General features: G+C 58.0%; 1 protein-coding gene across 3 annotated transcripts; it reads left to right on the top strand.

Moving 5' to 3' along the window:
* Window positions 1–789: 789 nt before the first annotated feature.
* On the top strand, window positions 790–9993 carry PROC (protein C, inactivator of coagulation factors Va and VIIIa). 3 transcript variants are annotated; one of them, XM_008258416.5, is made up of 9 exons: window positions 790–850; window positions 2720–2806; window positions 3980–4146; window positions 5120–5144; window positions 5283–5420; window positions 5525–5659; window positions 6845–6996; window positions 7894–8011; window positions 9240–9993. In XM_008258416.5, exons 1-9 carry the CDS (start codon window positions 805–807, stop codon window positions 9827–9829), a joined length of 1458 nt encoding a protein of 485 aa, XP_008256638.3. In that variant the 5' UTR covers window positions 790–804; the 3' UTR covers window positions 9830–9993.
* The last annotated feature ends 1125 nt before the right edge of the window (window positions 9994–11118 follow it).

Below are 11118 nucleotides of genomic sequence, written 5' to 3'. Positions count from 1 at the left end.
GAGAAGATCCAGTAATGGCTGCGTGTGCATCGGGTAGGGATTTGAGCCACGGAAGCTACGGTGCTGTCGAGTACACAGCTGTTGTTACATAAATGTCAGAGTCTTTTTTTCTTCTACAGTAGCAAATAAAACAGGTGCGACCTAAAGTTAATGACCTCCTAGTTTTGATGAAATAGCAGTTAAGCCGATTGTGGACCAACTGCAATATCTCTGTGAAGAATATTTCCTTCTGGAGTTGCACTTGTGGCGTAGCAGGAAAAGCCACCACCCTCGGCAGTGGCATCCCATAAGGGCACTGGTTCAAGTCCCCACTGCTCCAAATCTCATCCAGCTCCCTGCTAATGCGCCTGGGAAAGCAGCAGGGAGTGGCCCAAGTGCTTGGGCCTATACCACCCAACTGGGAGGCCCAGATGGAGTTCTAGTCTCCCAGCTTCAGCCTGGCCCAACATTGACTGTTGTTGCCATTTGGGGAGTGAACCAGTGGATGGAAGATCTCTCTCTCTCTCTCTCTCTCTCTAACTCTGCCTTTCAAATAAATAAATAAATCATTTAAAAAAAATTGCCTGTGCAGAACAAGGACAAAATCCCTGACCTCAGCCAGCCACTCAGAAGCTACCACGAGGCCACATCTGTGGACCAAGGGTGCTGCCCAGCAGGAAGGCAGGCTCTGGGCGAGCTGAGCTAGTGGAGCCAGCACCTGTAGGGTGAGTGCCACTTGTTTGTTTATCTGTGCAGAGCGAGGCCCCAGCCCCAAGGGCCAAGCAAACACCCCTGGTTATGGATTAACCCGAGTTCCAGGCTGTCATGGCGGCAGGAAGACGAACCTGCGGTTTCTCCAGGGCCCACCCCTGTAAGTCCCCCTCCAGGCAGGTCTGGGAGGGGAGAGAAGGGCAGAGCCGTGAGGAAGGTGGAAGTCTTGAGCCAGGGTCCTTGGGGTGAGGGGACATTTGTGGTCAAGGGCAATGGCCAAGGCTCTGTCTGCCCCTCCCCCACCTGGCTGCCACACTCCCCAGCGGCCTTTCACCGTGGGCCTTCCTCTTGCCAGACTTTGGGGCAAGTGGTTGTTGGCTGGGGGGTCTCCAGGGCCATCCCCAGGGGGAGCTTGGCGTCCAGGACCCCTTATTCTCCCCATCCCACCCGTACCTTTGAACTTGGGGTGTCTGCCTCAGACCAATGTCAGGCTAGCCCGGTTGGGGGCTCTGGGTCTCCAGGCTGCAGGGCTGCATTTGCAGCCTTGGAGGGTGTGGTGGTTTGGAGCGGAGGTTAAGGTTCCAGGCCTGCAGCCACATAGGCTGGGCTTGAGTCCCAGCTCTGCTGTCTCCTGGTTGTGGGGTTTTTTTTTTAAAGATGTATTTGCTTATTTGAAAGGCAGAGTTACAGAGAGGCAGAGACAAAGAGAGGAGAGAGGTCTTCCATCTGCTAGATCACTCCCCAAATGGCCACAATGGCTGGAGCTGAGCCCATCCAAAGCCAGGAGCCAGGACCTTCCTCCAGGTCTCCTAGGCAGGTGCAAGGCCCAAGGACCTGGGCCATCTTCCACTGCTTTCCCAGGCCAAAGCAGAGAGCTGGGTCCGAAGTGGAGCAGCCGGGACTTGAACAGGAGTCCATATGGGATGCTGGCACTGCAGGTGCTGGCTTTACCCGCTATGCCCCCTGGTTATGGATTTTTAGTAAGCAACTTGCCTCTGCTGAGCCTGTTTCACCCTCTGTGAAATGTGGGTGACAACCTTAATGCCCATGTCCTTGGCTGAAACAAAAAACTATTCATTGAGCATTTGCTATATTCAATCCCTATTTTTTATTTTATATTTTTTAAAGATTTATTTATGCATTTGGAAGAGTTACAGAAAGATCTTCCCATCCATTGGTTCACTCCCCAGAAGGCCACAACAGCCAGGCCTGGGCCAAGCAGAAGGCAGGAGCCAGGAGCTTCTTCAGCGTCTCCCACATGGATGCAGGAGCCCAAGCACTTGGGCCGTCTTCCACTGCTTTCCCAGGAGTACTAGGAGGGAGCTGGATCAGGAAGTAGAGCATTCAGGACTCGAACCAGTGCCAATTTGAGATGCCAGCCTCACAAGCAGTGGCTTTACCTGTTATGCTGCAACGCCAGCCCCCAAAGCCTGTTTTAAGAGCTTTAAGTGGATTAACTCATTTGATTCCCACCAGCATCCTCTAGGGCAGAAACAGTGATTCTGCCCATTTTTCGAAGGAGAGAACTGAGTCATGGGATGGTAAAACACCTTGCCCGCCAGGACAGCTGGAGCTGGGTTTGGCAATGGAAGGTTGAGCTCTGGGACCTGGCCTCTGACTCATGTACAGACAGCTTGAGAGACACCCTAAGTGTGCAACCTGTGCCAGCTGTTCTTAGCCCAGGAAGCAGACAGACCTGCAAAGGCACAGTGCCCACCGCCCTCTAAAGATGAAGCCAGGAAGGCCTCACACCTTTGTGTACCAGACGTTCAAGAGCTGAGTCCCCTCTGAATTTTGCAAGGCTCCTGGGCCCTTCCCATGCACAAAGGCAGCTACACCATCCCAGCCTTGGATAGAAAAGGGGGCTGAGGCTCTAGGGGGCTCTCAGTGAATGAGGAACCTCAGCCCCCCAGCTCCCTGACCGTCAGCACCCCTGGGAGGGCCCTTGAATTCAGCTCCATGCCTATGCGGGGGAGGCAGAGCAGTGGCTGAAGGGGCTGCCAGGAGCTCAGACGTCCTCCTCAGACAGGTGCCAGCAACTCCAGAATGTGGCAGCTTGCAGGCCTCTTGCTGTTCGTGGCCACCTGGGGGACTTCCAGCACTCCAGCTCCTCCTGGTAAGGCCGTCTCCACCCCACACCCAGACCCCCAAGCCCTCCGCCAGGTCCTCACCAGCACCTGCCCTTGTACCTGCTCCTGGGAGCCTCAAGCGAGATGAGGGGCAGGCGGGATGGGGTGGAGTCCCAGGTAGGCCCCCTGGGGGAGTCGTCAGAGGGGCTTGGAGGGTGCACTGTCTTATGGCCTCAAGCTCCTTTCTGGACCCTGGGGGTGGGTCACAGAGCCCCCTAGACCTTCCCCCACCAACCCCTTCCCCCTTAACCCCCAACTGTGAAGACCCTGGACTCAAGCCAGCATACACACTGCCCAACATGATACTTTATCCTGAAAACAGCCCCCACCTGCCTCTTCACCCCCCTGCCCCAACCCCGTCCCTGGTTCCCAAGCCATGAGGAGGAGGAGGCCACGACTCCCCGGCAGACCCACAGAACCCCTGGGGCTCTCTCTTGCTTTTGTGCCTCTTCTTGAACTGCTTGTCTGCCTGGGGCACCCTTTCCCACCACCCCCTCACACACACCCCCACTGCACCTGTGGGTCAGACTCAGCTTAGGCACACCTTCCCCTGGGATCCCCTTCCATCCACCCGACCTGCTCACTCCCCTAACTCCATCACTCCCTCCTAGCTGCCTCATGTACCTAAGACAAACACCTCTTAGCGCCCAGAAGACATCCGGCAGCATTCACTGGGTGACTGTTGACCAGGTGTCCCAGGAGGAGCAGGGGGACTCTCAGGAGGGGGTGGGGAGGCGGATGGAGTGGCCTAGCAAGATGAAGCTGCATCGGCTGCATCGGGAGGATGCAGAGACCACTGAACTGTTATGTCCACAGGGGCAGCAGCCACATCTGGCTTTTGTCCCTGTGCTAGGCACTGTAGCAGTGTGATGATCTCCCCATTTTTCAGATGACTAAACTGAGGTTTAGAGAGGTAAAGACACCGGCTCAAGGTCACACAGAGGTCAGCTTGGGGTTCAAAGTGGGGAGGGGCTGTCCTTGTGTAGTCAAGGCTCCTGTCCCACGGTGCAGCCGGCTTCCTGGGGAGGAGCAGGGCAGAGTGTCCTTATCCTGGGGACCCAAGGTGAGACCTCCCCAGGCTGGGGCCCCCCTAGCTTGCTGCCTTGGAGCCCCCCTCAGGCCCCTCCACCACAGTGAGTCCCCTGCCCCTCCAAAACCAGACTCGGTGTTCGCGAGCCGTGAGCATGCCCACCACGTGCTGCGCATCCGCAAGCGTGCCAACTCCTTCCTGGAGGAGCTGCGGCCCAGCAGCCTGGAGCGCGAGTGCGTGGAGGAGGTCTGCGACTTAGAGGAGGCCAAGGAGATTTTCCAGAGTGTGGACGACACGGTAAGGGCGCCTGGGAGGCCCAGAGCATGAGGTGGGGTGGGGGTGGGGGCCTGGGAGAGCAGGTGGGGACTGACCACTGATGCCCTCCTAGGGGCATGGGGAAGTGACAGACCCCAGCATCTGCTCCTCCCAGCTTGCCATGGGTAATAAATGGATGCTGGCCCTGTGGTCCTACACACTACTATCAGAAACAGAACTCCAAAGTGAGCTCCAAGAAAAACAGAGCATGGCGTAGCCCGGGCTGGGATTCTCAGCTGCCACCACTGTAGGCAGCTCAGTCCACCTGCAGCCGCCACTGGCCACCACTGTCTCCTCTCTCCCTCCCTCTCTCTTTCTCTCTCTGTCTCTCCAAGGCAGTTCAGTCCTTCTGTACCTGCAGCCACCACTGGCCACCACTGCCTTTCTCTCTCTCTCTCCCTCTCATTCTCACTCTCACTCTTGCTCTCTGTATGACCAGAAGGCCACCATCTCTGCTCCCACCCATGCATCTGCCTGCAGACCAGGCTGTGTGTGACCAAGACCCCGCCCCCCACTGTCTCTCATCACATACTCTCGCTGTGTCTCAGTTCGAATGCTCAGGCAGAAAATCTGAGCTCAGAGCCAGCAGTCGGAGTGGCACCTGAGGTCTGGTTAGAAACACAGACTCTGCCTCCCCAGAATTTCTGAACCTGTAACCCATGTCTCAGCAGCTCGGTGTACACCACTGGTTTAGGGCAAGCCAGGCTGCAAGAGAGGTACCCAAAGCCAGAATGGATAGGACGTGCAGGGGCTGGAGGGAGGCAGAGGAATCTGTGTCTGTTATGGTACTGTGTGAGTGATAGCAAGGGGCCACAGCATGGGGAGAGTGCGCAGGGAACCCGAGGTCCTGGAGGCTGGCGATCCCTGTTTGTCCGGAGCCCCCTGCCCCACCTGGGTCACAGCGGGGAGACGCTCCCTGCACTCAGGGCCGCTGACGCCGCCCGTCTCTCCACAGCTGGCCTTCTGGTACAAGTACGTCGGTGAGTGCTTTCGAGGCACCGGGGTTGGGCTGCCGGAGCCCCCTCCCTTCGGGGTCTCTGGGCCGCTAGGGATGCGGGAGGGGGCTGGAGGCACCCGTGACCCTCATCGCCGCCCCTGCACTCCGCCCTGCGTGGCAGACGGTGACCAGTGCGCGGCTCTGCCCTCTGAGCACCCGTGCTCCAGCCAGTGCTGCGGCCATGGCACCTGCGCCGACAGCATCGGCGGCTTCAGCTGCCAATGCCATGGCGGCTGGGAGGGCAGCTTCTGCCAGTACGGTAAGCTGGGGGTGCCAGGCGGGCGGCGGGGCCCCTGCGGGTGGCGGGACCGGGGCGCTGCGCTACCGCTGGCCCTCGCCGCTCTCTCCACCCGGTCCGCGCAGAGGTTCGCTTCTCCAACTGCTCTGTGGACAACGGTGGCTGCGCCCACTACTGCCTGGAGGAGGAGGCCGGGCGCAGCTGCAGCTGCGCCCCGGGCTATGAACTGGCGGACGACCACCTGCAGTGCGAGCCAGCAGGTGAGGGCCCCAGCCCGCTCAGGGATCCCACTGGGGTGCTCCAGGGCGTGGGGGGACTCCAGGGAACTCCTGGGGGCGAGCCGGAAACGGGATCAGCCTTAGAGTATCCGCAGATATGCCCCCTGCCCCAACGCCTGGAATGGAGAAGTTCCCGCCTTCGCTGTCCCTCGCTGGCTGGCCTTCCTGCAGGTGCCTCTGCTCCCCTGGGGTCACCTCTTGCAGTAGGAGCCCATAGCTGCCTCCCAAGCGTGAGCCGGATCTGGGGCCGCCTCCAGCATCCTTCTCCACCCATCCTGAGTTTGCGCTGATTTTCCCCTTTCCTTCCACCCAGATCCTTGGGGTGAGGCTCCCGCCTGGCTTCTGACCCCTAGGGGAGCTAGTGACTGGCACTCTGCAGACGGTTGCGTAACTCCCTGTAGGCCACCAAGTTCACGTGGTGCAGGGGGATGGACTTTGGCACGGGTGCAGAGGGGAGTCGGGCCACTAAGGCGGGCTTAGCAGTTTCTCTCCCCAGTGCCCGACACGGCCCCCACCTGCGGTCACACCTGCACTGCTTCCCTCCGAGGCACCCAGGCCTCCTGCCGTCTGTGGTGCAATGCATCCATTTCTGGGCACTCCTGGTGTGGGTTGAGGTTTTTGTTTTCTCCGTCTGCCGAGTCCGTTGCACATGCCCCTGCAGTCCAGCTGCTGGAATTTTGCTTCTACCATCTCCTCGGCGGTCTCTGTCACCAGGCGGTCACTCCCTCTGCTAGTTTCCCACTGCCGCTGAGTCCATCTCCTTCAGCCTGACAAAGTTCTGCAAGATGTGTCCTGTCCTCTCGGCAGAGGCTATCTTGGGGTTCTCCAGCAGGGCCCAGCTCCTTCTGCCCATAATTCCCCTTCTCTGTCAGCAGCCTCACAGCCTGAGAACTTCGTTAAGCATCTCAGGGATTACTCCCAACAGCCCTGGGTGTGATGAACAACCTGTGTGTGTGTAAAATGGGAATGACAGCCCTAGGTCTGCCTCTCGCCAGTAGGTGGCGATGTTTGCTGACTGACTCAGGGACTGGAGGGGTTCTCAGCAGTGTTTGTCTCCTGAGCCCTACTTGGTGGCAAACTGGTTTGCAGCAGGAGGAGGACTGAGGCGGGAGGGCAGTCATGGGAATAGAGCCAGGCGGGCTCCTCATCGCCTCCCCCTGCCTTCAGTGAGATTCCCTTGCGGGAGGCTGGGCTGGAAGAGAATCGAGAAGAAACGCGGTAACGTCAAGCGTGATCTAGAACAAGTCGACGAGATGGATGAAGTGGATCCACGGCTTATTGATGGGAAGCTGACCAGGCGGGGAGACAGCCCCTGGCAGGTAAGAGGAGGGGCAGCGGCTGCCTCTCTCCTTTGCTGGGTCGGGGTCTCTGGGCCCCTACTGGGATATCTGCTCAGGCTGCAGGGACAGAGACTGGGACAGGGACACTGGCTCATTCCCCACATAGCCACAATGGCCATGGCTGGATCAGGCCAAAGTCAGGAGTCTAGAACTCCATCTGGGTCTCCCACGTGGGTGGCAGGGGCCCAAGCACTTGGATCATATTCTCCTGCTTTCCCAGGTGCATTAGCAGTGAGCTGGATGGGAAGTGGAGCAGCTGGGACTCGAACTGGGGTTCCAAAATGGGATGCTGGTGTCACAGGTGGCAGCTAAACCTGCTGCACTACACTGCCAGCCCCATGCTGCTGGGGTTTTAAGTAGAGGCCCTGCTAATGGGAGGGAGGGCTGACCCCTGAGGACCTCCGTAGCCTCAGCATGGGAACTTATTTGGCTCCTGTGTCTGCCAGGCACTGGTGAGGGGGGATTCCTTACCCTAACCCTAATCCTAACCCTTACCCTAAGGGGAGGCATGTACAGAAATGAACAGGTGAGCCTTGGGGAGCTCACAGATTCCGGCAGTGTCAGGATCCTTAGCACAGGGCGACCTGTGGGATCAGAGTCAGGGTGGTCATCAGGACAGGAGCTGAGGGAGGCCCAATGCAAATACCCAAGGCAACCTGGGGGCCAGAAAACCTTCCCAGAGGGCTCAAGGTCTAGCCCCAGACAGACCAGTGCTGTAACATGTGCAGAAGTAGAAAATTCTAGAAAACAGCCATCCATCTAAGGATGCTCATGTGGCCAGGGAACCCAGGAAAGCACTTGACAGTGTACCCCGGGGGCCAGGGGAGGCCCAGCAGCCCTGGACTGGGAGCTGTGGCCTCCTCTCCTCCATTCCAGGTCATCTTGTTGGACTCCAAGAAGAAGCTGGCCTGCGGAGCGGTGCTCATCCACGTGTCCTGGGTGCTGACTGCGGCCCACTGCATGGAGGAACCCAAGAAGCTCTTCGTCAGGCTAGGTGCGGGCTAGGACCAGACAGCAGGAGGCTGAGGGAGCCAGGGGGTGGAGAACCTCTGGACAGGTAGGCTATCCAGGTTTGGGAGACCCCGGTCTCCAGGGTGCAGGAGCAAGGTGCTGCTTGATCTCCACAGGTGGTGTTTGAAGGAGGAAGCTGAGGTGGGCCCTCCCTGCCCAGCCCTGTGACACCTAGTGTTTTGTAGGTGGAAGAGGGTGCTCTGGAACCCTCTTTAAATCTGGGCACACATGTTTCAAGTGAGGGGCTCACATACATCCTCAATTGGAGCAAGCTGTGTGGGGTCCTGAGCACCCTTGGGTGCAGTGATCCTTAAGCCTTTGACCTCAGGGCCAACCTCACACTGACTGATGGGGATGGAGATGTGCTGCAGGCACTAGGCATCTGCCAAAGCCATCAGCTTCCTCCCCAGCCATCTGGGGGTCCAGGGCCATGAATGTAGACCCTTCCAGGACCCATGTAAGGCCCACAAAATCACTGGGTCCAGCCCTGCCAAGGCAACCACAGGTGGGACTTGAAATTCAAAATACATCTGCAGCAGGCTCACTTAAAAAAAAAAAAGATTTTATTTATTTATTTGAAAGGCAGAGTTAGAGAGAGAGAGAGAGAAGAGAGAAGGGAGTAAGAGAGAGAAGTGGAGCAGCTGGGACTCGAACTGGTGCCCATATGGGATGCCGGCACCCGCAAGTGGAGGCTTTACCTGCTACACCACAGCACCAGCCCCCAGCAGGCTCTTTTTCAAGTGGATAATTTTGTATGGCTCGTAAATGTTACAAGTACCCACATGATCCTGGGCAGAAAACAAGGGAAAGGTGTGTCGAGAACAGCCAAGCTCACACTGCCTTCAATGGCCTTCGGCACACCCATGGGGCAGCCGCCCCCCCCCCCCAGGGCTCAGCTTAGATGCTCCAAGCCCTCCCTCCCTGGTCGCATCAGTCCCGCCCCAGAAGAGGATCCCGTTGGTCCCTCTCTCTGACGCCCGCTGCCCCTGCCCTTGTCTCTCCACTAAAGCGGCTCCATGCTTCTGGGTCCACATGTGTCCAGGTCCTCTGGTTTCCCTCTTGCCTGTTGCCTTCCTGCCATTAGCCCCTTTTAGGCCACCCCGCTCTGGCAGAAAAGTCACCCTTGATGGGGGATCTAGGGCAGATGGCTTGGGATGTGCAGACAGGTTGTGGGGCTCCCAGCCGGCTCCCACAGCGCCCTCTGCCTGCAGGTGAGTATGACCTGAGGCGCAAGGAGAGGTGGGAGCTGGACCTGAACATCCAGGAGGTCCTCATTCACCCCAACTACAGTCGGAGTACCACAGACAACGACATCGCGCTGCTGCGCCTGGCCCAGCCTGCCACCCTCTCGCAGACCATCGTACCCATCTGCCTCCCGGACAACGGCCTCGCCGAGCGAGAGCTCATGCAGGCCGGCCAGGAGACCGTGGTGACGGGCTGGGGCTACCACAGCAGCCGAGAGAAGGAGGCCAAGAGGAACCGCACCTTCATCCTCAACTTCATCACCGTCCCAGTGGCCCCGCAAAACGAGTGCGAGCAGGTCATGAGTAACATCATCTCTGAGAACATGCTGTGCGCGGGCATCCTCGGGGACCGGCGCGACGCCTGCGACGGCGACAGCGGGGGACCCATGGTCGCCTCCTTCCGAGGCACCTGGTTCTTGGTGGGGCTGGTGAGCTGGGGCGAGGGCTGCGGGGACCTCAACAACTACGGCGTTTACACCAAAGTCAGCCGTTACCTCGACTGGATCCACAGCCACATCGAGGAAAAGGAGGCGGCGCCCGAGAGCCCGGCCCCTTAGCCCGCGCCCCCCAGCGGCTGCTCTTGGTAGCAACATATGGGACATTAAAGGGGCTTGCAACCAATGCACCAGCCTGCTGTCCTGTCTGGCCTCCTGTCCCTTCTCTGGGTTGCTCTGGAGAGTAGTAACATTTATGGAGCACCTATTGTATGCCTTGTACGCCACATGCTGTATCCTACTTAACTCCTGAAGTGTGGGGAGGAAAGGAGCAGACCTGAGTTTTCTGAGGTCTGAAGCTGATAAAATGTGTGTGTGGATGGAGGGTGGGGATGGCAGAGTTCTTACTCTTTTTAAGAATGAGAATTAAACTATGTGGCTGTAAAACCGTGGCAGGCTTTCTCAGAGCCTTGGAAGGAGCCTGTGCTAGCCAGGGACCCAGTGAAGCCAGCTGGGGAGTTAGAAGCGTTTAGCTGGAGCTACAGGAGAGAGGAAAGATTATGCCACCAGGACTCAGCCCTCGGTCTGACTCCAAAACCCGCATGCTTCACCCCCCACCTTCTCCTCTGTTCCTGCAGGGCAACTGCCTTGACACCTGCTGGGTGTGGGGGCTGTTGTGAGCCCCCTGCTCCCACACCCCCAGAAGTAGCTGGAGAACCAAGAGGTGTTGCTCCAGCACAGAGTGAGCACACAGGCTGCTGAAGAACCATGAATTGCAGTGAGCAGCAAGAGGCTTGGTCCTCGGCTCACCTTATCGGTGTCATTGATGGACACAGAGGAGTAAGTTTGAATGCCCTGATTTGAAATCCAAAAGGACTGGTGGTCAGAGGAAGATGTGGAAATTACTCCTGAACTGACTCTAGCGATCTGTGTGGCATGGGGCGGGTCACTTCTCTCACGGTGTGATGGTTAATGTGGATTGTCAAGACTGACTGGAGAGAGGGGTGCCCAGCTGGCAAATCTGTGTTTCTGGGTGTCTGAGCATGGCATGGGAGTGCGTGGGCTGAGTGGCAAATCCACATTTCAGTGGGAACAACAGCATCCACTATTAGGGAGCCCAGATGGAACAAAAAGGCAGGGGGAATGGGAATCTTCTCTCTGCCTCCTGTCCCTGGATGCCAGAAATCCAGGTCCTCTGACCTCTGGCCTTGGACTGATAATTATATCCTCAGAAGGCCTTGGGACTTGGATTGAGCCATGCCAATGACTTCCAGGTAGCCTCCTGGTGTGACTTCGCTGCCTCACGGTCACGTCAGTCAACACTCATAGTAAGTCCTTCTGCCTCTCCTCAACCCCTCTGTCTCTCTCTGTCTCCATCAGTTACATGGGTTCTGTCTCTCTGGAGAGCCCTG

Source organism: Oryctolagus cuniculus, chromosome 3, assembly GCF_051225735.1.
Source record: "Oryctolagus cuniculus isolate XC-2025 breed Fujian yellow rabbit chromosome 3, ASM5122573v1, whole genome shotgun sequence".
In the NCBI taxonomy this organism is placed as follows: Eukaryota; Metazoa; Chordata; class Mammalia; order Lagomorpha; family Leporidae; genus Oryctolagus; species Oryctolagus cuniculus.
Note: the sequence above shows the minus strand (reverse complement) of the source record. Positions and strands in the feature narration are given on the sequence as shown.

Bases quoted from the DNA above. Each gene is read 5' to 3' on its own strand.
- PROC (XM_008258416.5), top strand. From the start codon at position 805: ATGGCGGCAGGAAGACGAACCTGCGGTTTCTCCAGGGCCCACCCCT. The intron at 5,660-6,844 runs GTGAGGGCCCCA...CCCTGCCTTCAG, and splicing joins CCTGCAGTGCGAGCCAGCAG to TGAGATTCCCTTGCGGGAGG. The intron at 8,012-9,239 runs GTGCGGGCTAGG...CTCTGCCTGCAG, and splicing joins GAAGCTCTTCGTCAGGCTAG to GTGAGTATGACCTGAGGCGC.